This window comes from Euleptes europaea, chromosome 14 (assembly GCF_029931775.1).
Source record: "Euleptes europaea isolate rEulEur1 chromosome 14, rEulEur1.hap1, whole genome shotgun sequence".
NCBI lineage: Eukaryota > Metazoa > Chordata > Lepidosauria > Squamata > Sphaerodactylidae > Euleptes > Euleptes europaea.
The window spans coordinates 53,153,896-53,181,890 of record NC_079325.1 but is presented as its reverse complement, the minus strand read 5'-3'; the positions used below and the strand labels follow the sequence as shown (position 1 = coordinate 53,181,890).

General features: G+C 45.9%; 1 protein-coding gene across 1 annotated transcript; it reads right to left on the bottom strand.

Moving 5' to 3' along the window:
- GLE1 (GLE1 RNA export mediator) lies at window positions 1-27,947 on the bottom strand. The gene is made up of 16 exons (XM_056860505.1): window positions 27,846-27,947; window positions 25,445-25,675; window positions 20,488-20,613; window positions 19,961-20,109; window positions 19,603-19,663; window positions 16,485-16,739; window positions 14,493-14,736; window positions 13,000-13,112; window positions 10,667-10,736; window positions 8,887-9,029; window positions 6,918-7,108; window positions 4,588-4,717; window positions 4,148-4,252; window positions 3,736-3,818; window positions 1,841-1,904; window positions 1-87 (listed from the first exon to the last, which is right to left on the bottom strand). The coding sequence occupies exons 1-16, from the start codon at window positions 27,939-27,941 to the stop codon at window positions 19-21; spliced, it is 2,130 nt and encodes a 709-aa protein (XP_056716483.1). The 5' UTR covers window positions 27,942-27,947; the 3' UTR covers window positions 1-18.
- Between the last annotated feature and the right edge of the window lie 48 nt (window positions 27,948-27,995).

Genomic DNA, 27,995 nt, shown 5'->3' with positions numbered 1-27,995 from the left:
AAAACAGGAGGAGCCAAATCATAACTTCCAGAAAGATGGCGGCAAAAACCCCTTTGGCAGAGGAATTTCCCTTCGCTGTAAACATTTCTGGGAGGGAGAGAGAGAGAGGAAAAGACTGTTTAAAATCTGGGAGCTCAGCTGCACGCTGGAAGACAGCGCACATTACAGAAGTCACTGTGATTTATGAAGAGGCAGACAACGCATACAAGCCCGGACAAGGTTTTTGCCGCATTGCTCCACCTCTCCACAAGTTGCAGCGTGTGATACCTCCTACCAGATTCTTTGGCAAGCCACCGAGGATTCATTTGAACTGACAGCAGAAAAGCTGAATGATACAGTAAACCCAGGTGCTACGATGTGGCATCAAAAGAAAAGACTTATTGTGGCATCAAAAGAAAAGACTTATTTTGTATAACAGGACTGAATGCTAATGGTCAGGGAAGGTCAGTGGATTCTAGAGTTAGCTGAGGGCATTTTCTCAATGGGCATTAAAAGGCTAGGAGACATTTCTTCCATTACGTGACAGCTAAGACCTACACACCCCTTGTCTGGTAGGGCTGAAGAGAAACCACAGCGAAGGGGCCCAACCTTTTTGAGCCTGCAGGCACCTTTGGAATTTTGACAGAGAGTGGTGGGTGCTGCCGCAGCTTATCTTCCATCATGCAGGGAAGATCTGTGTGCTGTGGTGGCAGTTGCTGCCAAAGCATTGTTTTTAAAAATCAACACAGCCAATTAAGCCTCCAGTGGCCAATCAGAAGCCTTGCTGGGCAGGAGTCTTACCTGGACCTGCCCACTTTCTAAAAACACTTGGGCAGGTGCCCGGAAAGGTGTTGGCAGGCACCATGGTGCTCACAGGCACCACACACTCCCAACCTCCTAGGGAGGCATTGGTAAAGATTTGGCAATCATGTGTCCGTACACCAAAATGGGCTCCTTGTAACAGGTTATGTTCTGAACTCCACCATTTCAAGGAACGTACAACTGACCCGGGAATGTACCACCTTTTCCATTGTGGGTCAATGTTGATTTTAAACGCTGACAGGAACCACGGCTGGAGTGGGCACATTCCTTAACCTTGCGTGGGGGGCCATGGCTGTTGTGGAAGCCATTAGATCCAATAGCTTTTGAACCTTTAGATCCAATAGCTTTTGAACCTTAACAGCCTTTTGGAACCTCACTCTAGTGAATGCATCCACAAGGCTCTGAATACACCTAGTTCTTTGGAGTGAAGAGCACACCCGCTCTGGAGTTAAGCACTGTAACAATGAATTTGACCTCCTGCAGAGGCACAAGTCTCAATTTTTGAAAACTGATAATAAACCCTAGAGATTCCAATAGGGAGATTGTAGACTCAACACTACTGAGTAAAGCCCCCAGGGATGCATCTGTTAACAGCCAGTCATCTAGATATGGGAAAATCTTAATCCCCTGTGTGGCCAATTAGCCCACCGCCACACCCACATACTTAGAGATGCGGTGGCCAAGCCAAAAGGTAGGACATTATACTGGTAATGGACCCCTGCTTCAGGGTGTTGTAATGCAGCTAGCATGACACAGATGAACATGTCTAAGTTTTGCAGCTAGCTAGGCAGAACAGGCTTGGGGGTGGGACGTTCCTAGGATATAATGCATTTGCTTTTAGGGGAAGATTTGTTTTACAGACTAGCGCTGTATCCGGGTACCTACTCCCTCATGGTGAATGTGTAATTCTGTAAATGTATTACAAATGGACCAAAAGCCTCTCTTTGCAAGGGGACAGACCCTGCAGGAGCAATGTGGGATGCGGTGCACAGAAAATATTTAAGTCCGTCTTAAAGGAAGGGAGTGGGGGGCACCTTACCTCCAAGAACTGCTTGAACCTCATTAAGGAGCCCATTTCTCCAGTATTAGTAATTGCTTCAATTCTGCAGAGAATAAGAGACATGTGCTACAGCCAGAAACTGTATCTGCCAGCAAGTATTTAAAGTGTTACAGCAGACAACTAACCAATACTTGAAGCCAAGAAGGAGATACTGCAGCAGAAAAGGCCAAGGTTACTTCAGGGTGCGTTAGCAGAACCAATGCCCCAACATTTAGGAAATAGTTGTACTTCCCTACTCGAAGACCTGGTTTAAGATCTCAAGGGGGATAACCCACTACAACTCAAGGATTGCTGTGGACAAGTTAAAGAGGATTCACAATATGGAAGTGAGGAGGCTAAGGGATCTTGAGAACAAAACCTACAAGGAAGAGGATGCTGAATGTAGAGACGAGACGTTGGGGTGGGGCAGATAATGTGCTGACTGCTTCCAATATTTAGAGATCCAGCATATATGTGTAGTGTGGGATCAGGATCTAGGAGCTCCAGCTTCAAAGTCCCACTTTGGAAATGCCATGGAAGCTTACTGGGTTATCTTGAGCTAGTAGTCACCCTCTGTCATCCTAGCATGATAAAATGGGAGGAGAGGAGAATGACGTGGGCCACTTTGGGTCCCCAATGGGGACAAAAGCGGGGAATAACTGAAATAAGTAAAGTAAATAAATATGCCAATTGCTTTCCAATATTAAAAAGTATGGGAGAGGATGTAGATTCCAGTTATGGGAAGCACCCCAGCTACAATTCCACAAAACCACCTAGGGAGGTTGATCAAAATAATTTCTGAGTTGTAAAGGAAGGGGGGGGGGCAGATGTCTGGTATTATCAGAATTGTTCATTCTGGGATCATGTAGAATTCAGCATCCTTATCCTCATCTTAAGAACATAAGATGTTCTAATGTTTCACTCTCCCAGAAGCTAGAAAAAGGCAGGATAGAATTATAACAGGCCTTCAGCATCTTGCAAAAGTCTTTGCCCTTCCCCATGACATGCAGAAACAAGCACATTTATAAATGTGCCCAGTTTGTCACCAAATATAACTTTTTATAGCAAAATATGGATTATCCTGGCACTTTCAAAACAAAACTGGAGAACCCACATCTGTACCCAGAGAACCCAGAGCCAGTGTGGTGTAGTGGATGAGAGTAGTGGACTGTAATCTGGGGAACTGGGTTTGATTCCCCACTCCTCTGCATGAGAAGCGGACTCTAAACTGGAGAACTGGGTTTGATTCCCCACTCCTCCACATGAGCGGCGGACTCTGGTGAACTGGGATGACTTTCCCACTCCTCCACATGAAGCCTGCTGGGTGACCTTGGCCCAGTCACAGTTCTCTCTGAACTCTGTCAGCCCCCCTCCCACCTCACAAGGTGCCTGTTGTGGGGAGGGGGGAGCAAAGGCAATTGTAAGCCGATTTGAGACTTCTTACAGTAGAGAGAAGTGGGATATAAAAGACAACTCTTATTTTTCTAAGTACTATTCATAACGCAAAAGGCCCTTCTGTTACCATCCAGAGGACCACTGGCTACAGGATAATCGGCACCACCTCCATTCCAGCCTCATTTCCATTTGTGTCCTGTGCCCTCTGGCAGTCTCGTATATTGAAGTTTCATTACTGCGCCTTGCTTTGTGAGGCAAGTGGAATCTAAAAAGTGGGATAAAAGATCCCAGTCCAACTCAAAAGATTCCGCAGTAATCTTCAAGTCAGAAACACAGCCTATCAGTTGCAATCCCCAAGAATGACTTTCCTCTGTCACTACAAGCGGTGATGGAATGTCAGGAAATGCCCCTCCATTCAGATCTGAAAAAGAGGAAGTGGTCCCTGTCACGGTTCTACAAGCAGAAGCTTCCTGCATTATCAGCCACCCATTTCCTTGTACCTTGGGAAATACTCTTCTCTGATAAGTAGCATCATCTTCCAAAATTGCACTTGGTATTGCCTCATGAGAGCATTCCCACAGACCTGAGTAGTAAAAAAACAGAGGGAGATAAAAGACAACAGCTTCCACAGCGAACCAGATGAATGAAAAGTGCTCTTTAAAAGCCCCTAGAGATAAAACTCTGGATTTAATTCTGTGATACTATAGAAAGTGTAAGACCCACATGCCAAGTTGCTTACAGGTTCAATCTCCAGAATCTCCAGTTAAAGGGATCAGGCAAGTAGGTGATGTGGAAGACCCCTGCCTGAGACCCTGGAGAGCTGCTGCCAGTCTGAATAGACAATACTGACCTTGATGGGCAATTGGTCTGACTCAGTATACGGCAGCTTCATATGTTCATATATGTTCATACCTCCAAGAAGTCAAACAGAATTGTAGCCGTCACATCTGCTAGGGGCTCCATGTTCAGCATTTGTGCCAGCCAGCGCCAAGCGTGGTTCAGTCCATGAGGATGACTCTAAAGAACAAGACATATTATTAATCCTGCTATTTACCTTTTAAGTATGATTCCACAAACCACTGGCATTCCTAAAACTGTATATGCTCCTCTTCCAAACTAACTCCAGACAGGCAATCATTAGAGTGACCTATGATAGACTGGTTTTGCAGCCAGTTTTTGGAAGTACCTACAGTTCCCCTTCATCACCACCATTCCCCCAAATGGGATGCATGCATGTCCTCTTCCCCCCCACACACAAAGAATGATGGGATGGCAGAAAATCAAGTTGAGAATGGAGAACCTTTTTAAAATGTCTGCCATACAGATAAACAATGGCAAGAAGACGTACGCACCCCCTGACTGTTTCCGTAAGGCCACCGAAGTTGGAGGATAGCGGCATACAGGCGGATCATCCCGGACATACGTTTCAGGAAGTTATCCTGTGGCTCGACCTTTGAATCTTTAACTTGGTAACCAAGTGTCCTGCGTACCAGAAGACACGCATTTGGTTAGCAACACATCGAATCAACTGCAGAGGAGAGCCTAAGGACAGCTCTCCTCTGGTCATCTTCGCTACAACTACCTGACAGTATCAACTGCTAGCAACTGAAGTACAAGACCCTCAAATGCCTATTTTCTATAGATACAACATGGATTTATGAGCATACAAATAGAAAGGCTGGAGTATAAATATCATCAACAATCCATCAAGTTCACTGGTGCCCTCTGTGCGTGTGTGTTAAGTGCTGACAAGTTGCTTCTGACTCAGGGCAACCCTATGAATCAATGTCCTCTAAAAATGTCCTATCTTTAACAGCCTTGCTCAGGTCTTGCAAATTGAGGGCCGTGGCTTCCTTTATAGAGTCAATCCATCTCTTGTGGGTCCCTCTTTTCCTGCTGCCTTCAGCATTTCTTAGCATGATTGTCCTCTGATCAGTGCCCTCTGATCAGTGCTTAATTTCAGAGAAGGTTCCGCTCTGTAAGCCTGGTTTTGAACTCAAGACTTCATTCCAGAATGTGTGCCTTTCAATGTTATCATCAAATATATAAATCATGCCATGCTCTCAGACTCCGGCCACCTGCATTCTGGATTCTAGCTTAAATGGGTTAGAGATCATGCCGACCGACTTATGTTGGGATCTTCTCAATGTGAACGAACTACCATGGCTTGTTTGTCCACCATAAGGGTCACCAACTGCATAAGAATCGTAACGTGGTCAACTCATCACCAACCCTGGAGAATGCTGTGCTTTGTATATTGCTTTGACTTCAAAAAGTTAAAGCAAAATCTTTCAGTTGGCACTGATGCTTCAACTTGCCACCTCTTCTTTGTTCAAGACATATTCTGCTTCTCCTGGTTATTGTTTCAAAGTTTACTCAGAAAGCCATTGTGGCTTTACAATGACTTTGTATGGCTTTACAATGACTTTGTATTGCATTCTAAACACTGCTAACCTCTTTGGGAGCCAAGCTGGCGGCAACATGGGATCAAAATACAAACTAATTTTCTTGCTTTATTGCTGAATCATTTCAAACTTTGACCCGTTGCAACTGCTCAGCAAAACAGCAGAACGGTTAACAACTTTGGTTCAACTGGTTTATGACATTCTGGCAAACAACACACACTCACAAACTCTCCAGGAAAAGGGGCACAAGCCTTCATTGCTGGGCCCTCATCTTTCAGTGGTTTGCACTAGGATATTCTCATGCAACTTGACTCACTAAACTGAATGTTCCTCAACAGCTCTTGACAGTCCCCGTTATGCAATCCAGGTAAGCAGCTACACTTTTATGGAGTCCCTGATGGGGCACCATACCTAGTTAGTAGACTGCATTTGGTATGGAGGGTCAATCCACTGGGTTAGAAGGCATAACAAAGAAGGGATAAAAGTAAATCTTTTTACAATATTTACTCCAATGCAAGACTAGGGTCCCCCGCCCAGTATGCCATTCAAAGGCTTGGCCAGCCCAATTTTGTCAGATCTCGGGTGCTAAGCAGGGTTGGCCCTCATCAGTATTTGGATGGGAGACCATCAGGAAATACCAGGGTTGCTACACAGAGGCAGGCAATGGCAAACTACCTCAGAACATCACTTTTTTGAAAACCCCATTGGGTCGCCAGAAGTCAGATGCAACTTGACAGCAAAACAAATAATAATCTCAGTCTCAGGGACTTCACTTTTTAAGGGGGTCCTCTTATATTTAGCTTTGCCTTTCTTTCTTGACTGATGAGAGGCCAACTGCCAACCACCACCTGAGACACCCACAAAAGGATGTTTGCAGAGAATGTGCCCCTGGGGCCACAGAGACAACCACCAGGCGGAAAGCACCAACCGCCCACAAGCCAGTAAACTGTAAAATCCCACTAGGCTTAGGACCCAGCCAAGCCAGGCTTCCAGCCCTGAAGCACATGTCAGGACGTAACACAGCCATAGCTCCAGGCAGGAACAGAGCAGCAGGCTAAGGTGATGCATCAAACATGAGGCATCAAAGACAGCCTCTTGCAAGGCTGTCTCCGGTTAAGACAGCAGGGAGAGGATACACAGTAGAGCAACCCTTTCCCTTTCCCCTTAAGCCCATCCCAAAGTTGGTGGAAACAACTGAACAGGGGCCACGTAGGGGTGTCTTGCATAACCCAGGAGATGGCGTTTCCGGGATGGACGTTTCAGTGTGATCCAATTACCTCTGATACTCTTCCAGGGGAGTGCCTTCCTTCAATGCTGGGTAGAATGGGACGGCATAAGGACACTTTTTGTGCAGATGTGCCAGAATGAGGTCTCCAACCTTGGGGTGCAGCTCCCAGATGCCGGAAGCCACCACAGCGATGGGGAAAGCCGCCTCGTGATGTGAAGCCACTTCCTCCTCTCCTTGTTTCTGAAAATGTTCAGGTGAAGAACCACATAATGCCTTCGTCAAGTTCAATGATGACGACAAAAAAAAGGCAACCTGGGCTCACAAAGCATTCTGCACCCAATACAAGGAAGAGGTGCTTCCAAGGTACCAGGCAAAGTAGCTTTGAAAGACTCGACTTGCAGGCTAGCAGAAAGCAATAACTTGCTGACCACACCCTCCATGATTAGCTGTCAACGAGGGGAAGGGCTGTTGCTCAATAGAAGGGCCCCTGCTTTGCATACAGAAGGTCCTATGTTCAATCCCTGTCACTGCAAGTTAATAGGGCCAGGCAAGTAGGGGATGTGAAAGACCTCTGTGAGACCTGGGGAGCTGCTGCCAGTCTGAGTAGACAATACAGACCTTGATGGACTGATGGTCTGATTCAGGCAGCTTCAGGTGTGTTCAACATAGTGTTATCTCTATGTCCAAAAGGACTAACAATGGTAAATGCCAACCAAGATCATCTCCAAACCATGGTTTGCAAACCAGCTTCCAATCCTGCTTAGCACTAAGCATTGTTAGCCTTTTCAGAAAAAAGTCAAACTAAGGTTACAGCAATCTTAGGGCAGGGGAGAAAAACCTGCCTGAGAATGGACAAGAAGAAATGAGAGGATCTATGAGACAATCTTGGTCTCCGAAATCCATACTCTGGGAATTGGGAAATCTCAGACATCTGATCTGAGCCTCCAGTTCTTCTCAAGCACCATTTAATTAACTACCTGGTATAACAAAAGCCCCGTGGCGCAGAGTGGTAAGCTACAGTACTGCAGTCCAAGCTCTGCTCATGACCTAAGTTCGATCCCAATGGAAGTTGGTTTCAGGTAGCCGGCTCAAGGTTGACTCAGCCTTCTAGCCTTCCGAGGCTGGTGAAATGAGTACCCTGCTTGTTGGGGGTAAAGGGAAGATGACTGGGAGTAAAGGGAAGATGACTTTGTTTATGACCCCATAAACAAAGTCTGCCTAGAAAACGTCGGGATGTGACGTCACCCCATGGGTCAGGAATGACCCGGTGCTTGCACAGGGGACCTTTACCTTTTATAACAAAAACAAACTGAGTTTTGCTTCAAAGCGTCACTGGGAGAGATCAGGGTTCCCCAACATGGAAACCAGTAGTACTTCTCCTACGGCCCACTGACCTTTTCAGAAAATGGAACAGGGCCATTTTAAGGCAGGGCTTGTTTTTGGCTCCCCTCACTCCAATGAAAGGGATTACCTCTGAAGTACCGACTGCAGCCAGTGTAGGATCAGGAGAACTGGTAAGCACCTGCCCTTTCTTTATTCAGTGCATGGTTCTATTGCCCCTTCAGGCTCTCCTTCTTTTTATTCCCCCTCCTCTTCCTCTCTCCCCTCAGACTTCCCTGCATTTCTTTTTATTCCCTTACTGCAGTTCTTTGGCCAAAGATATTGTGTTTGGCTCCACCTCCTGCAACAGCCATTTGGTGGTTTGCAGCCATTTTGGAGCGGTGCTCACCACCACCCCTTCTCAAAATTCCACAGGTGCCTGCAAGCTCAAAAAGGTTGAAGACCCTGGGATAGACCAAAACAACCCTCTCAAGGCGGGGGTGACAACTTCACTTCAAAGGAAGGGGGTAAACCAAACAATTAGGTGCCCTTAAGAGAGCAGGAAGAGGATACATAATCAAGAATACATAGAAGAATCTTGGTGTCTGGATTCTACAGAATACAATATCCTATGAAGAAAACCCTCTCCTACCAGGATGATAGGAGAAGGGAAGAGAGAAAGGGGTGATGATCCTTACCACAAACTTTTCTGCCAGCTTGAAATAAACGAATGCCAGGCCTTGAGGATGTTGAGTAACAGTTACATTGCGTCCGCCACTATGTACGGACTTTCCTGAAAGGAAGTTATTGATCTTATCAAATATCTCTCTCAGCTGAGAACCTGTTGAGACAAGCACAGAAGTTTGAGGAGGGTTACATAATATTCAAGAGGGAATTTTGATTAAGGTAATATGCCTTAATCAAACTCAGAACTGGAATAGGTGGGTCATGGTCCGACTCAGAAAGACAATTTTTACGTTCCTGCTTTATCCAAATTAATTGCCGAAATAATTGGGGTCAAAGTGACCAAGAAGTGGGGGGAAATTATTAAAACTTTTATATTCAATCTTCTACTCCATGTATTCCTGATCTTTAATGAAGTCAATTGCCATGTGGTGTTCTATGTCCCTCTGCTTGTGATTTTTTGTGAATTGCAATGATGGTGCCATTTTTATGTCAAGGGCAGTGAATGGAAAACTGAAATTAACATAGCTAGTGAAATTGACAAAATTCTCCCTTATGGTATTTGCTGATGGTTATATTCTTATAACAGCCAATGGCCCATTCAATATAACAGCGCATCTTTAAAATCTTTGAAGTGTAAATACTGTGAAGAGGTTGGACAACATGATGTGCGGGCCTTAACGTGTGCAGCTGAAGGCACTCTGTTTTACAGAGGGTAGCCATGTTAGTCTATTATAGCAAACCAAAACAAGTCCAGCAGCTCCTTAAAGGCAGAGAATGAGACCCTCAACAAGCCTTTCCCACCTCATCCCCAGATGAATTTACATCTCTGTCTCAACGGCTACATGAATGCCAGTCGAGATCCCCTAAAACCCACATATAACCTTCGTATCTGTATGACTGCCTCTCCTGGTATGTTCCCCGGAGGCCGCTTCATTCAACGAATACCAACCTTTTAGTGGTCCCCGGCCCGAGGAGTGTCCAGCTGGCCTCGACCAGGGCCAGGGCTTTCTTGGCCCTAGCCCTTGCCTGGTGGAATAGCCTCTCTTGTGAGACCAGGGCCCTGCGGGACCTTAAAGAGTTCCGCAGGGCCAGTAAAACAGAAGTATTCCGCCAGGCCTATGGTTGAGGCCAGCTAAGTCCCCTTATGTATAAACGCTGGCCTCCCTCACCTCCACTGCTGATATCCACCCCCATATTCAACTGGGTCTTTATCCATCTGCTCGCCTGGATGCGGTTTTATGTTAACACCCGAGAGGCACCTCTAGATAAATTAGGACATTGTTTTATATGAATGTTTTATAGGGCAATTTCAATTGCTGTTTTAAGGTTTTTATCTATGTAATAGGATGTTTATATTTCTTTGTAAACCACTCTGAGCCCAGCATTGAGCTGGGGAGAGTGGGATAGTACGTTGAAATAATAAATAAATTACATAGCTTCAAGAACTTAAAAATTATGCAGTTAAAAATGTGCCTACTGAGAAAGTTGCATTTATGACTACCCACAGATGTGGCTATGTTTGCTTAAATGCTGTTGTGATTTTTACATCGGGTAAACACACACACTTCAATGCATACCAGAGCAGAAGTCTAGCTAAATATTAATTCTGCTTAATAGCTGTCAAGATTGCCCATCTGCCAGGGATTCATCATAAGAAGAGCCCTGCTGGATCAGAACGGCAGCCCATCCCTGTGCTTTCTGTATCTCTATCAGCAGCCTGTAAGTGTTGCTGCTGCTGTTGGCAAAGGGTTCCAAGAGGCTCCCACAGTGCGAGGGAAAGTCAATGCTGACCTGCTCTGGTAGAAATCTGGCTAACCGGGATGGTGGCTGCCTTCTGCAAATCCATTCTGATTTTTTTCACCTGAAAAGAAAGCAACGACGACAACAGGCATCATTGATGAGTTTTCTATGGGGTTCGTTTTTGCAAACGAGAAGCACCACTTCAAGGGACACAACATTTTCTCTTAAAAAATAAACTTTTATGCTGTGAAATCATGATCCATCCCATGATGACCAAAAGACTTGGGGGGCGGGAGCAGATTACACTTGGCATCATGCGGCAAAACTTTTAATTTATAGGAGGCAAATATTTTGGCTCCTGTTCGAGAGCCTCGGAAACAGCAGCTCCCCTTTTTTCAGGCAGGATAAAGTTCTGTGAAGACAGCTTATCTATTATGGCTTCACCCTGATCAAAACTACTGGTTAGTGATGACCCATTGACATCAGATCTATTTGTGAACAGACACTGGATTGGACCTTCTGGATCCATTCTGCTAGCAGAGGAGACTTTCCCCTGTCTTCTTACAGCCCAGGAACGCTTGTTCCGCCAAAGGAAAGCACCTCAAGCAGTGGAATGGATCTGCGGGAACCAAACTGTTTTAGAAGAAGAAGAGTTGGTTTTTATATGCCAACTTTTTCTACCTTTTAAGGAGAATCAAACCGACTTACAATCTCCTTCCCTTCTTCTCCCAACCACAGACACCTTGTGAGGTAGGTGGGGCTGAGAGAGCTCTAAGAGAACTGTGACTAGCCCAAGGTCACTCAGTAGGCTTCAAGTGTAGCAGTGGGAAAACCAACTCAGTTTACCAGATTAGAGTCCACTGCTCACACAGAGGAGTGGGGAATCAAACCCAGTTCTCCAGATTACAGTCCACTGCTCCTAACCACTATACCACACTGGCTCAGCTTAATTTACCATGCGACCCTCAAGTAAGTTTTGGAAAGCACGTATAGTGACACAAATTCCTCTCGGTACTTGTGGTGGGGACTTGGGAGATTGCCTCATTACATGGACATTTTATGCAGGACTCAAGGAAGCACATGATTAAAAATAGGCTCCAAACATGCTCCAATGAATTGTCCCAGAGTTCCATCTCTGTGAGAATTCCTCCGCCAATAAGCAAGGAGACTGAAAGGCTCCTCTCTGAGCAATGCAGGAGTCAGAGAGATAAGTGGAGGAAAAAGAAAACGTTAAAGACAAGGTCTAGGACACAAACCCAAGGAAAGCGAAAAACCACACACACAGTGCTTATGGACAAGGTGTTGCCATTTGCTGCTGGAGCCCAGAAGGGAAATACTGAGTGTTCAGAATGGGGCTAACAAGCAAGATGTAAGTTTTAAGAATAAATATGAAGTGATGGAAATATATAGGCCCAGCCAGGTAGCAGCATAATTATTGGTGATGTGAGAGTGTCATTAGATGTTTCACAGAAAAAACAACTGGGAGGTGATCTCTAAGTGTTGTCAAGGGAGGCAGTGCTTAATTCTAAGAGGGTGTGGGGTGAGGCTGCAATTGGTCACTACCAATGCACTCTCGTCACACGCTCAGAGCTATTTTATTCCTGGCTGATCAGCTGAAGAATGGCAACATATTGGAGTGGGAAGCGCTAAAGCAAAGATGTTGCTCAAGCAGCCAGTTGAGCAGAAGGCTGAAGCACGGAGATGTCTGCCACCAGCTCATGCTCACTTCCTCCTAAGAACACTATCCCCATCAGAAAATCAGTCTGGACTTCATTGGATACAAACACTAACTTCTTTCCAATACTGTCAGACTGAACTGTAGTGTAGTGGTTAAGAGCGGCAGACTCTAATCTGAAGAACTGGGTTCAATTCTCCACTCCTCCACACGAGCTGCGGACTCTAATCTGGAGAACCGGGTTCAATTCCACACTCATACACATGAGGCCTGCTGGGTGACCTTGGGCTAGTCACAGTTCTCTTCGAACTCTCTCAGCCCCACCTACCTCACAAGGTGTCTGTTGTGGGGAGGGGAAGGGAAAGAGATTGTAAGCCGGTTTGATTCTCCTTAAAAGGTACAGAAAGTTGGCATATAAAAACCAACTCTTCTTCTTCAAACGCTTTGGCTTAATATGACTTGCCTTTTTAGTTTGTACGGCTGAGGGCAATTGTTGCTTGATTAATACAAGCTGCCTTGGGAAACACTGTGTGGCAAGAACTCAAACACAACAAATAAATAAATGTGAGATTAAAAAAGAGGAGAGGTGGGGGCTATGAGATCAACAGATTCAATGGAAGTACATTTTTCTGTACTTAGGCCATTGGACAAAAAACCCTCCGAATTCTGCAGTCGGAGAGGTTCACGTCGGGCCACAGTGAATCCTTACCTGGCTGTCTTGGCTGTCAGCCAGCCCACTGAAGGAAGCAACGCACTGCTCACACTCTTTCTGCAATTGCTGGTACCACTGCAGAGTTTTCTCCGCTGCTTTCACCTGCAGTCCTAAGAGAGGCCGTGGGGAAATAAAGATGTGAACATGAGGCATCCCAACACATGCCATGGAAAGCTTCAGAACATTACAAGTGAAACACACCCTGCCAGAACAGTTCTCAGAAGCTGCCTAAAGGTTTTCGCAAAGCAAACTCCATCTCCTGAAGGGTACTGGGAAGTGACAAGCTTCAACTATTACAGACCCACAACAGCATGACTTAAAAAAACAAAATAAAGACACTCGTATGACACGGCATGTTTTCGAGGTTCAGAGTCTGAATGAACGTGAGAGATCTGGCAGCAACAAAGAGTAACGGAAGTCAGAGATGGAGAGGCTTGGAAGCTTTCGCCAGAACCTAGAGCTCCAAGTTTTTCTCTCATGGCAATCAAGACTAGAAAGAGGTGCTTGTTTTTACGATGAAAACTCAGGGCCAGTCATAAAATGTTGCGCTTGTACAGTTAACCAACCTGTTGGTTCAGAAACTAACAAAGCTCCAATTAAAATCCACTGTGCGCGGTTACTTCTAGAAGTCCTAAACGTCCGGAGGCCAAATGGACTAAACAGTACAGAATGCATCTCTGAAGTGTTTAACAATTAACCATTTGGGTTTTACTTTTACTCTACAGAATTACATACAGGTCTTGAGCTACCAGCACGTCTAACAAGGCAATCCTTCCGTGTTGAAAACTCTGGAGCTAAACCTGTGTGTCTGCTCTGATCTCAAGGTGGCCTAGAATGAACTGAGGCCAGCTCACGAGTGCTGCTCAGTCACGTGAAGAGCACCGGAACACTCTTGGTGGTGGCCCCTCCCCCTCTAGAATTCTTTACCGCAAAGGTAAGATAGGCATCACCTTACCTAAATTCTGTTAAGAAATTCCTCTTTAGAGCAGCAGTTGGCTGAGAGAGTTGTAATGTTTTCAAGCACCGTTTTGAGATGTATTGCGATCTGAACACATGAACACATGAAGCTGCCTGATACTGAATCAGACCCACGATCTATCAAAACCAGTATTGTCTACTCAGGCTGGCAGTGGCTCTCCAGGGTCTCAGGCTGAGGTCTTTCACATCACCTACTTGCCTGGTCCCTTTAACTGGAGATGCCGGAGAATGGAACCTGGGACCTTCTGCATGCCAAGCAGATGCTCTACCACTGAACCACGCCCCCTCCCCAGAGCTGCTGTTTTACATGTTCTGGTTTTATTGTAGGTTTTTCAAACTGTTTGCCAGCCACTTCCAGCAAGTGTAAAAAGACACTTCAATCTAACGATTGCCAGGAGAACCAGGCATCACAATGCTTACTGGAGACGTGCAGGCCAGATGGCACAATGACCAATATTTATTCACTAAGTAAAAGGCCAATGAATAAGCAACAAAGGGATGAGTGAACCCACCGGCCTCCAGGGATTTCCCTCCAACAAGCTTTGCAGGATTTGGGGCCTGGGCTTTGGCAAGCTCCTGCTTCTGCAGCTCCTTCTCCCTCTCCTTTGCCGCCTCTGCTGCCGCCGCCGCCTCCTCATGCCTCCTCTTCTCTTCCATGGCCAGGCCAATCTCTTGCTGCATACTGGCAATTAACCCTTGCATTTCCAGGAGTACCTGTTCAGCAGAGGCCATGTCCACCTGAGCGGGAAACCCTCTCTGTCAGAAAAGAGGAAGGGAGACAAGATGAAATCAGGAGATCACTACAGGATCACTTAGCTGTAGGGTTTCAACATTTACCTTGTTGACCTTCCCTCTTGATTAATACAACCTGCCTTGGGAAACACAGAGCCAGCATGGTGTAGTGGTTAACAGCAGTGGTTTGGAGAGGTGGACTCTAATCTGGAGAACCAGGTTGATTCCCACTCCTCCACATGAAACTAGCTGGGTGACCTTGGTTTAGTCATAGCTCTCTTAAAGCTCTCTCAGCCCCACCTACCTCACAGTGTGTCTGTTGTGGGGAGGAGAAGGGAAGGTGATTGTAAGCCGGTTTGATTCTTCCTTAAATGGTAGAGAAAGTTGGCATATAAAAACCAACTCTTCTTCTTCTCTTCTGCCCTCCCCCCCCCCCCCGCAGGCAACATCACTGTGTTCAGAAGAACTGGCTGAAGAACAGAGCAGCAAAAAAACAAGGAAAAGAGAATAGTGGGGCCTTTGGACTGCAATTCCCAGATGGATGCTTCAATATTGTACATGGGTGGTTGCTTCAGACAGCAACAGAACATCTAAAAGAGTCAGCGGCTGTGCATGGAGGAAACCGAAACTCTGGGATAAGAGATGTTCTTCCAAGGAAACACCACGGCAGATGCCTGCTACAAACCAACGTCATGCAGCACAGCTTAGTTGGTGCAGTAGACAGGCTGGCTGGGAAGGGATGAGTGGACAACATTCTGTCCCCCTTTAAAGCCTATGACCTCGTATTTCGAGGGCATAAAAATCCAAAGACAAGCCACTTGCACAAAGGGAGAAAGCTATTCACATAGTAAATGAATGTTTAAAAAAACACGCTGCCTCGTTCAGCCTACTTAAAAACCCAACCCAGTGCAAAAATGTCTCACTGCTCAAGCAATTTCAGGAAGCGATGAAACCAAATTAGGACAAAGGCATTGTTCCTGGTAAACATAGGACCAGGCTGTAGCCAGGATGGTGCAGTGATCAGGAGCAGAGGACTCTAATCTGGAGAAATGGGTTTGATTCCCCACTCTTCCACATAAAGACTGCTGGGTGACCTTGGGCCACTGACAGTTCTCTCCAAACTCTCTCAGCCCCACCTACCTCACAGGGTGTCTGTTGTGGGGAGAGGAGGGGAATCTGATTGTAAGCCAGTTTGAGACTCCTTAAAGGCAGAAAATTAGGGTATAAAAAACAACTCTTCTTCTACTACTGCAGACTGTAGGTCACGCCCACACGTTTTAATGTCACCTCCATACGAAAAAGAAGAGAAAGAGTTGGTTTTATATGCCGACTTTCTCTACCACTTAAGGAAGAATCAAACTGGCTTATACCACAAGATGGCTTCCCTTCCCCTCCCCACAACAGACACCCTGTGAGGTAGATGGGGCTGAGAGAGTGTGACTAGCCCAAGGTCACCCAGCTGGCTTCATGTGGAGGAGTGGGAAAACCAACCCGGTTCACCAGATTAGCCTCCGCTGCTCATGTGGAGGAGTGGGGAATCAAACCCAGTTCTCCAGATCAGAGTTCACTGCTCCAAACCACCACTCTTAACCACTACACCACGCTGGCTCAAATATTGGGCCCTTCAATGCAGACTCTAGTCTGACCCACCCGGCAATCTCTGAGTCAACTGCAGGCCTAGAGAATTCTGCCTCTACAAAGAGGTGGACAAAATGATCCAGGCTGTCTGTTCTACGCCTACAGCGACGGAGGTTCTTTTGGAGCCGCTTTACCTCGCTGGCTGTGTGGACAAGCCTGGACACTTCCCCGCAAATCTGATTGCCACGGTTACTGTAGGCTGACAGGTCGATCCCAGGCAAGTCTTTATGCCGGTTATGGACCCCAATCTGTTGATTGATCCGCAGCACCTCCTCTTGGATGGAATAGAGGCGCCGGAGCCGCTCCTGGTTCTCCTCCTTGCGAAGGCGCTCCAGTTCCTCTTGGCGCTGGCGCTGCTGCTCTGCCTCACGTAGTTTCCGGTTCAAAAGCTTTGAAAGCACAGGGAGGAGAGGAGACAGCTGTCAATCAATCAATCAATCTTTATTAAAAACAGTCATAGACGAGAACAGCTCTTCACAATTTACCATTAAAACCCTTAGTATTATGCTCTACCCAGAGACAGCTGTCAAAAGTAGGGGAATGGAACCGAAAATGACAGCCCGTGTGACGCAGTAAAGTCTATAGCCTGGTAGACTCATGTATTAAAATGGGGGAGTACTAAATTTACAACATGTGCAGTACATTGAACCACTTTAGCCCAGAAAAGAACAAGCAGAAAGCATTCCACGGCAGCGGGCTCTTTAATTTTATAAATTTTACAGAATATATTGGGCACAAAGTCAAACTGGAAAACATCCCTACATACGGTACATACCTGGGTTGTTGTTATTATCTTGCTATAATACTGTTATACATGTTGTAATATATAGTGGTGTGCACTATAAGGGATGTTAATGTGAGGGTTCCCAACCTCCCTGTGCAAACTCCATAAAATCACTTGCTCAGACGGTCATGCAGAAACAAGAAACTTTATTGGAAGCTTCAGAGAAGTACAGGCCTTACACTGGTAAAGTTGCAAGTGAATCCAGATTCACAAAAGCAGAATTATAACCCCTACAGGGAAGCAGATGTCAAACGTGTATTATGGGAATCTACGAGATAATTGTGCATGGTACAAACATCAAAGAACTCAGAGCTTGTTAGTACTATCTACCCACCAAGGCCACAGTGGTGGAAGGGAGTCAGCGAGAGCCAGGGAGGGACGTGGGAAGAGGGGGGAGACATTCCAACCTGGGGCCCGTCAGACGCTGCGCCTGAACCAAGGAAAGTCAAGAGACCTGGACTGCTTTTACGAGTCCAGGGGGGGGGGGGGAAAGCATACAAGGCAAAGGCCTACCAAAGGCCAGGCATACAGACCCTCACAGTTATTAGATCACTGATGAAGGCCAGGGGGCAGAAACGCATTTGGAATGTGGTTTTAGTTTATCAACCTGTATTAGTTGCCACTATGCTTTCTTTTAACATAATTTTTAATATTTTTAATATAGATATTAGCGCCTTAAAATAAATATATTTCTATACATATTTGAGTCTTTTTCCACCCAACCTTTGGACACCCTACAGGAGAAGCAGGATAAAATGGAAAAACAAATGTGAAGAATCTGGGAAAGGAATATAAAAGGATCAGTAGCAGGTGATGGAAATGACCTCAGCCCGAGATCTTGGACAACCACTGCCAGTCAGAGTAGACAATACTGGCTTTGATGGACCAAGGGTCTGGGGTTCAGTGTCAGGTCGCTTCACATGTGATCAACAAAAACAGTAAGAAAGATGAATCACCTTCTCTAAAAGAACAGACTTTTTAATTAGTGGGAAGGGGGTAGGGAGGGAAGGCACAGCAGAGGTCTACAAAGCAACAATGCTGAGCTACCACCTTTCCCCTTTTATTGCGCTAGAATTCAGGGCCATTGAGCAGTGCTATTTCATAGGCTGTCAGGCCTGCTCTCCTCTCTGTGTTTTGTCTTCTCGCAGATGCGTTGCTCAAGGATTGTTTATCTAACCGTTGCATTCCTCTCCAGCCTTTGATGCCCGTGGGAGCCTGGCACCGTTAGCCTGGGGTTGCCATGTCAACCTGTACTATCTGATATGACCTTTATGACCACTATTCCTCCATATATTCTGCTGTATATCCTTGCCCCCCCATTCCTGCCTTTTTACTTCTGCAAGCTCTGAATACCTGTATGTTTTCTAATAAAGTCAACCCTTTTGGACTACCTGTCTGCGGATGTTGCTTGAAGGAGTACAACGGGGACAAGTGCTTACATAGGCTCAGGAGAGATGAAAGTACATTTCTAGACAAGGGATGATTAGTTGAATTATATTCATTGACATACATTGTCAGAGATGGCAATCAGTTTAGGAGAATATGTACATTGCTATGCTGAGTGCCAAAGATGAAGTGGACAAACTTCAGCATGAGAGCCAGCATGGTGTAGTGTTTAAGAGCGGTGGACTCTAATCTGGAGAACTGGGTTTGATTCCCCACTCCCACTCATGAAGCCAACTGGGTGACCTTGGGCTAGTCACAGTTGTCTCTGAACTCTCTCACCCCACCTACCTCACAAGTTGTCTGTTGTGGGGAGAGGAAGGAAAGGAGATTGTAAGCCAGTTTGATTCTCCTTAAAAGGTAGAGAAAGTTGGCATATAAAAACCAACTTCTTCAAGAATCTCCCCTGAACAACTAAGACCCAATAATGGGGCACAGGGCACCGTTCTGCCCTTGAAGCTAGGCAAGTAACCCCCTGCCAGCTGCCCGGAAAGGAGGCCGGGCTGGGAACACACATGCAAGATGCAGTGTGCTTCTCAAAAGTAACACACTACAAAGAACAATGACAGCATTTGCCATTGCCACCCACGGGGAAGAGGGCTTCCTTTGAAACACACTGTGGATTTCTTCTGCTCACTCAGGTCTGGCTCATTGTCATAACTGGGCTCAAGAAGGAATTCCTTCCTCTACCATCCCAGGAGCCAAGCTCACACTATGACAGGACCCGGTTAGGTTCAAGGGCCTTTTCTGCTCCACTCATGAAGCTGCCTTACGGAATCAGGCCCTTGGTCCATCCAAGTCAGTATTGTCTGCTCAGACCGGCAGTGACTCTCCAGGGTCTCAGGCAGAGGTCTTTCACATCATCTACTCCCTTTAACTGGAGATGCCGGGGATTGAACCTGGGACCTTCTGCATGCCAAGCAGGTGCTCTACCACTGAGCCCCAGCCCCTCCACTCACTCTCTGGTGTGTTCTAGCTCCCAAGCACCATTTCTTGGAATGGCTTTCCCTGCTCTAAGCCCAGACCTTGGCTCTGCGTCGATGCTCCTCCTTCAGCTTTTCCTGTTGCCCTTGAGTTTCTTTGGAGCTGAAATGGAAGAAAAGCAAAAGTCAGGAAGCCAGGCATAGCAAATACTCACACGGTCACCTGACGATGCTGGCGGTAGGCAGGTGACGCAGGAGAGATGGAAGCAAAACATTTCTTCTCACGAGGCAGGACTTATGGAACCAACAGCCACACCACGCAGTGGTGGTCACTAGGTTTTGGAAGTGGCCTGGGCAAATTCAGAGAGGATGGGATCTGGCAATGGCTCCTAGCTAAACGAACACACTGAATCTTGTGGCCCCCGCCCAAATTCTTGGTCTGATTAAGCAAACCACTCACCTGTTCTCTATCACTTGCTGCAGGTCTTGATATTCCTGATGCTGCTTGAGCTCCTTGAGCTCATCGAAGCGTTTCAGCAGCTCGCTTGCCTCCTCTGAGGCGGCCTTCACCACCTGTTCTTGCTGTTCCAGGCGCTTCCTGAGCTCTTCCTGCAGGGTGGAGAACCAAGGAGGGAAAGACTCGGATGCGTTTTGAAAAAACTGTACATTTGACATAATTGAAAGTCTGAATGCACAGCTGCAAGTTTATGAGTACACACACAGTTTGTGTCGTTTTGCTTTTAAAATTCAAAAATCCCACCAGTTTAGCAACTCAAATGTTGCTGCAATTATACTGGTAACAGTTTCTCGATGTTCTCTTTGCATTAATGATTTATATATAAGCCCCTGACATGGGCAAAAATGTGTGGCACTAGCCATATTAGATATTCTGTTGCTTCAGGTTGCAAGTGATCACCGACCTTCTTGTCACTGCTACCTCCAGCTACAGCACTGATACTTCCCTTCTGTACAGAGCTATGCACTTACCTTTCCTTTCAACCTCTGGCTTTCCTCGTGCAAGCGTATGAGGCCTTCTACCTCCACGTTTTTTGAAGGTGGAGGCACAGTAACGATCTCCTGGTTGGTCTCCAGATCTCTCCATTTCTCACAGTCCTGTGTGGAAAGAGAGCAGAAGTCAGCATCTGGATTCAAGACCGGAAAGAATAGTTGGAGGGAAAGGGCAACGCAGAACACTGCAGAAGTGTCTCTAGCATAGCAGCTAACAGACTGAGCTGCAAATTAGAAAACTGCAGTTCAAATTTGTCTCCCTCTCTCAGCCCTAAACCCCCCATACGAGGATAAATCTCAGCTGTTGCAAGGATTAAAATAAACTGCAAAGTGCTCTAAATGCTCAAAAGGACATTACAAACAGGTTGTTCAGATTCAGACACCTTTATTGGCATAGTAAAATAGCAACAAGGGAGCATAAATACAGGCACCCGCAAGGATTCACAAACAACAACTGACCAAAACTCAGCCATCAAGTTAAAACACTTCAATCTAAAAACCATAACAATACATTCATCCAGCCAGCGGATATGAACTGCAGCGAACACCGGCACCCTTCCAGTTGATGTTGCCCAGTGCCTACAAATTACCTTGGTTGGTTTTAAACTGTTTATTTATTCTTTACCCTCTTATTTTTATTTTTGATGACAATCATCAGAAACTCTGCCACATGTTCAGTGACAGCAGGTGTCTTGTCCTCTAATAAAAATCTGATACCATCATGTGTTAAGTTTTTTAAGGGTGTAACGTGAGGATTGATTCTAGACGTTGTTTATGATACAGGGGACGGTACAAAAGGATATTATATGCTCAACTGATTCTGGTTCTGTCACCTGGCAGCTGCAAATTCTTTTGTTCCAGGGGATACCCCTGAATCTGCCAGAAACTATAGCTGACGGGAATATGTTTAATCTGGCTAACATAAAGGCTTTGCGCTGGGAGGGGTGGGTTAAGTTGGAAAAATAATCGGCCATTGATCTTTTTGGAAAGGAAAGGCCAAAAGATGTAGGTGTAAGCACTTGGTCCATAGAAATCCAAAAACCACACCAGGAGACTTAGGAGTCCAAAAGAGTAGGTTTACTGGTAACATAGGCAAGCCGAGCTTAGAAATCCAAAGGCAGGAATGGGGGGGAAATGGCAAGCACTTGATTATATGAGAATACCAGAAAAGCAGCAGCAATACAGTCTCATGAGAGATAACCCCAAACAGTCTAGAAACACCAAGGCTCCCACGGGCACCCGCTAGCTTCAAAGGGAACAGGAATGCAAGCGTTTAGAGAAACAGTTTAGAGAAACAGAAACAGTCCTTGAACGGGAGTCTGTGAGAAAACAAAACCATCTTAGACACAGCGAGTCTGACAGTCTGCTCCCCTTAGGCCCCCCCCCATCCTGCAAGGGGGACGGTTTGTGGGGGTAGGCATTGTGAAAGGCGCGCACCAGGTGCGGGGCGGAAACATCTCGTGAATGAACCCATTCGTCATAGGCAGGGGAGAAGTGTTTCCAACGAACCAGGTACTGAAGAGAGCCATGACGGACACGAGAGTCCAGTTTTTTAGCAATTTCAAAATGCTCCTCCCCTCCCACTATCACTGGTTGATCTGGAAGAGGTTCGGGATGCCATTGCGAAGATGCAATATGAGGTTTCAAGAGGCTTACATGGAAAACTGGATGGATGCGCCTCAGAGTCTTCGGAAGAGAGAGTTCCACGGTTACTGGGTTAATGATTTGAGAAATGGGATAGGGACCCACATATTTGGCACTGAGTTTATTACAGGGGTAGGTGGACCGGAGGTTTTTTATTGACAGATAGAGCAACTCTCCCACTTTAAAGTCCTGGCTAGGAGACCGGTGCTTGTCGGCTTGAGCTTTGTATTTACGTTTAGCTCGCTCCAGATTCTTTACTAGCCAGGGCCAGGTGGTATGAATCGCGTCCACCCAAGCTGCCACATCCTTACCACCCTCCTCCCCCAAAACGTCGATATGGCCAATGGGACCGAAGTCCTGGCCATATACAGTTTGAAACGGGCTGAAACCTGTGGATTGTTTGTACAGCATTGTTATAAGCATACTCAGCAAAAGGCAACAACCCAACCCAATCATCCTGGTGGTAGTTTACATAACAACGGAGATAACATTCCAAAACTGCATTGACCCGTTCAGTTTGTCCATCAGTTTGGGGGTGGAAAGCACCAGAGAGACCCTGTTCCACCCCAACTAGTTTGAGGAAAGCCTTCCAAAATTTGGCAACATAACTACTTCCGCGGTCGCTCACAATCTTGCGCGGAAACGAATGCAGTCGGAAGACATGTGACACAAAGAGGCGGGCCAACTTTGGGGCGGAGGGAATACCAGCACACGGGACTAGATGCACTTGTTTAGAAAACAAATCGGTAATAACCCATAAAACCGTTTTTCCCTCACTGAGGGAAGATCAGTCATAAAATATATAATAAAATATATAATCAAGTGCTTGCCATTTCCCCCCCATTCCTGCCTTAATGTAAGCACTTGGTCCATAGAAATCCAAAAACCACACCAGGAGACTTAGTAGTCCAAAAGAGTAGGTTTACTGGTAACATAGGCAAGCAGAGCTTAGAAATCCAAAGGCAGGAATGGGGGGGAAATGGCAAGCACTTGATTATATGAGAATACCAGAAAAGCAGCAGCAATACAGTCTCGTGAGAGAGAACCCCAAACAGTCTAGAAACACCAAGGCTCCCACGGGCACCCGCTAGCTTCAAAGGGAACAGGAATACGAGCGTTTAGAGAAACGGTTTAGAGAAACAGAAACAGTCCTTGAACGGGAGTCTGTGAGAAAGCGAAACCATCTTAGACACAGCGAGCAGGCCTGACAGTAGGTGAGCAGATCTTGTTTGCTCCAGCACTTATTTTCTGCAATTCCATATCCCAAATTCTCCCTGTAATCATCCGAAGAATATAAGCATCCCCAGAGTTTGCCAACCCCCCTATATCAATGCCAAAAGTATTGATTTTCCTTTGTATGAATTCAGACCATTTAAATACATAAGGGTCGGCAACCAAACTGCTATAAGGCTATTTGAGGGGGGACGAAAGTATAAGCGCAGCCAGAACTTAATAGTAGAGATCCAGGCTCTACTTTCAATAAGATGAAGGCCTAACTCTGTGCAAAGTGTATGGTAACCAAATGAGTTGGGTATACCAAGTATGCGCCGCAAGAAAGACATATTTATCTGTTCCACCCCCTTGTTAAAAGCCTGGATCCACACCAGGGCTCCAAACAATAAATGTGGAATTATTGTGGCCTGAAAGATTCTTACAGTCGCAGGGACAAATTGGTTTCCTTTTCTGTAGAAAAATTGGGTAAACAAGTTGTTAATATGAACTCCTGTGCCATCTTCAAGCAAGCAACCAGCCTCTTCCCTCCACCTCCTTCTGCAAACATGTGAAAATTGCCACTGCCCCATCTCAGGCTTTTAAGGCAGGAGCACCCCCACCTCAGGCTGTGGAAATAGTCTTCCTGAGAATATCCAGAAGGAATCCATCCTCACATCCTGTGAAATCCCAAGCTCTATAAAAGAGCATTTAAAGGTGGTTGACTGTAATGAGAACAGTCTCCCTTTCCAGTGTGGTGTAACGGTTAAGAGCGGTAGTTTGGAGCGGAGGACTCTGATCTGGAGAATCGGGTTTGATTCCCCCCCCTCCACATAAGCAGTGGAGGCTAATCTGGTGAACTAAATTTGTTTTCCCACTCCTGCACATGAAGCCATGTTAAGAGCTCTCTCAACCCCACCTACCTCACAGGGTGTCTGTTGTGGGGAGGGGAAGGGAAGGTGATTGTAAGCCGGTTTGAGACTCCCTTAAGCGGTAGAGAAAGTTGGCATATAAAAACCAACTCTTCGTCTTCTAAATCAGTGATTTGCCTTTTTTCCTCAGTGATATAAAGTATGCATTGCATTGTTTGAAATCAATCCACCCTGATGCTCAGTGCCAAAGTGTGCCTCTTCCAAGACTCACGACAGAAAGAAATGCAGTGGCTCAGTCCACCCAGACTATACAAGGTGTGATATAAAGTCTGAATTGACAAAACATGCTTTACAACTGGCTAATACAACAGAATGAGGCGATGGCCTAAGGCGAGTTTGCAAACTATTGTTTCTTCAAACTACTTCTAACTAGGTTTTGATTATGTCCACAATTATTTACTTACTCCATTTACACCCTGCCTTTCTCCCCAGTGGGGACCCAAAGCAGCTTATAAAATTGTCCTCTCCTCCATTTTATAGTCACAACAACCTTGTGAGGTAGGTTAGGGTGAGAGTATGTGACTGGCCCAAAGTTACTCAGCAAAGCTTTCATGGCAGAACGGGGATTCGTACCTGGTTCTCCCAGATCCTAGTCCAACACTCTAAGCCAGCGTTTCTCAACCAGGGTTCCGTGAGAAATCACTAGGGGTTCAACAAGAAATAGTGATGAATATGCTAATAATATGAAAATCATATGCAGGGGTTCCCTGAGACATGAATATTATTTCAAGGGTTCTGCAAGGGTAAAAAGGTTGAGAAACGCTGCTCTAAGCTCTACACCACACTCACATTGACAAACCTGAGTTACTGCCATCACACTTTGAAAGAGTGCTGAGTGGATGGAACATGAAATTTAAGAAAAAGATCGAACCACAGCTTGCTGTTTTACAGTTTGGTTTCTAAACTATGATCTGTGCAAAGTATGCTGCGACATCAGACTTCCAGCCAGCAACAGACACACCTGTTACCTCACCACAAGATGGGGCAAGTACTAATGATTCCAGATGGAAGTCACAGACGAAGAGGAAGGACTGAACAAGTGACCAAAAGATGGCAAAGGTGTCTGAAGACCATTATAGCTTCACAAGACTAAGACACAAAAGCAGCTCTGAGAACAAAGACCAAGGGCCCCAGGATCACCGTACCATTACCTGCGCATCACTTGGTGCTTCTGTTGAAAGTGGTCTGGAAAGCAACAGGTTGGTGGGTGAAACAGTGCTTGTGAAAGAGGACACCTGGGATATAACAGGAGCAGATTCTTCTTCAAGAGCTGAACTTGTAAAGACAGGGCCTTCCTTGGGAGAGCGGGAGAGCAGTCGTTCCAGCACCCAACCTGAATAGGGTGACAGCTCAGGGGGAGCTCTGTACCCTTCCAGAATTTCCTACAGGAAACAAAATACATATGTAATATCCACACTGTTAAATTTAGCCTTAAGCCACAACACCACCCAGGATTTTAAAATAAAGTAAAAACACTACAAAGATTTGCAACAAATTCACACGTGAAACAGCAAAACAATTACATCTTAATCTTGCTCTTCCTCCAAGGAAAATCCATCAGAGGATACATCAGTATTCCATCTCCATTATATCTCCACACAACGCCATGAAGTAGGCTAGGTTGACAGTGGAGCATCATAGGTAAGTAGGAATTTGAATCCAGATCCTAGTTCAGCCACTAGCCATTACATGTTTTTTTGTGCCGTGAAGTTACAGCTGACTTATGGCAACCTCTGGTGGGGTTTTCAAGGCAAGAGACTTTCAGAGGTGGTTTGCTATTGCCTGCTTCTGTGTCACGACCCTGGTATTCCTCGGAGGTCTCCCATCCAAATACTAGCCAGGGTCGATTGACCCTGCTTAGCTTCTGAGATCTGATGAGATCAGGCTAGCCTGGGCTATCCAGATCAGGACAGCCATTACACTACACTGGCTCAAAGCCCAATCTACTGATCCCATGCATCAGACTCATGATACACAGACGGAGATATAAAGCCTTGGTTTGTAAATCTATTCACAAGAACACATGAAGCTGCCTTATAATGAATCAGACCCTTGGGCCATCAAAGTCAGTATTGTCTACTCAGATCAGCTCTCCAGGGTCTCAGGCAGAGAAGGTTGCCAGATCCCTCTTCGCCAACAGCGGGAGCCTAAGGAGGGTGGGGTTTGGGGAGGGACTTCAACATCATAGAGTTCAATTGCCAAAGCAGCCATTTTTTCCAGGTGAACTGATCTCTATTGGCTGGAGATTTCCAGCTAGTACCCGGACGTTTAGAAAAACAACAGCACAAGGCTCAGCCTCTATATATCTTTTGTAATGAGTCAATTCAAACGAGCATAAAAAACATAAATAGTCTTATACATTCAGACAACTAAGGTAAGTAAATAATCCAAATATGCACAATATGCCAGGTTGAATTCACCAGCAGGCACAGTCCATGAAAGTCCCAAAATTGTGCAAGAATACAAAATAAATAGAACCAAAGTCCAAAATTCAATAGAACCAAAACGACACTTCCAGATCAGTGCTCATTTCGCAATAAACTTGCTTCATCAGTTGTTTGTCTCTGTCCTTTTTCAAGCATGAGGTATTTAATAAACCGGGTAGGTGCTTTATTCTTTCGCAACGCTGGACGTTGGTTCTATTTATTTTGTATTCTTGCACAATTTTGGGACTCTCATGGACTGTGCCTGCTGGTGAATTCAACCTGGCGTTACCTTCCTGAAAAGAAGAAAAAGGAAAGAACATTACTTACTTACCTTGGTTGTCTGAATGCATAAGACTTTGTGTTTATTGTGCATATTTGGATTATTTACTTACCTTAGTTGTCTGAATGTATAAGACTATTATGTTTTTTATGCTCGTTTGAATTGACTCATTACAAAAGATATATAGAGGCTGAGCCTTGTGCTGTTGTTTTTCTAAACTACTGTTTGCACAGCATAAGTTTTATTTCTTTAGATAGTACCTGGAGGTTGGCAACCCTACAGGCAGAGAGATCTTTCACATCACCTACTTGCCTAGTGCCTTTAACTGCAGATGTCAGGGACTGAACCTGGGACCTTCCGCATGCCAAGCTGATGCTCCGCCACTGAGCCACAGCCCTCTCCTTGTCAGGTTAAAAAGGGCAAGAGTCCAGTAGCCCCTTAAAGACTAACAAAAATATTTTCTGGTAGGGTATGAGCTTTCGTGAGCCACAGCTCACTTCTTCAGATACAATCTTCAGATGTGTATCTGAAGAAGTGAGCTGTGGCTCACGAAAGCTCCTACCCTACCAGAAAATATTTTTGTTAGTCTTTAAGGTGCTACTGGACTCTTGCCCTTTTTGACTACTGCAAACAGACTAACACGGCGACCCACTGTGACTTGTCAGGTTAGTTTCTGTATTATCTGGCATAACAGCCGCAAATAAATGTTATTGTTATTATCTTAGTGGCACGGGCATCGGACCTCCTTCAGCCCGAGGCCCACCCCGCTCAGGGGGGCCTAGTCCAGCAGGCCCAGTTCGCCCCCCACCCACCAGCCAGCCCACCCACCGAGACCCCGCCACGCACCTCGCCCGGGTCCCACCGCCGACAGTAGACGAGCTGCCCTTTGCGGCTGCTCCGGAGAGCCTCCAGGGTCTCCATGCGGAACTGCTCCGACGGCATCTCGCGCTGCAGAGACCGGCTCCGCACGGGGAACGAAAGGCGACTCGAGGAAGC

Coding starts and splice junctions, on each gene's coding strand:
- GLE1 (XM_056860505.1), bottom strand. CDS start 27,941: ATGCCGTCGGAGCAGTTCCGCATGGAGACCCTGGAGGCTCTCCGGAGC. Junction 16,740..19,602: donor AGCATCGACGCAGAGCCAAG/GTCTGGGCTTAG, acceptor GTGCTTTCAAAG/CTTTTGAACCGGAAACTACG. Junction 3,819..4,147: donor TTCTGTTTGACTTCTTGGAG/GTATGAACATAT, acceptor TTTACTACTCAG/GTCTGTGGGAATGCTCTCAT.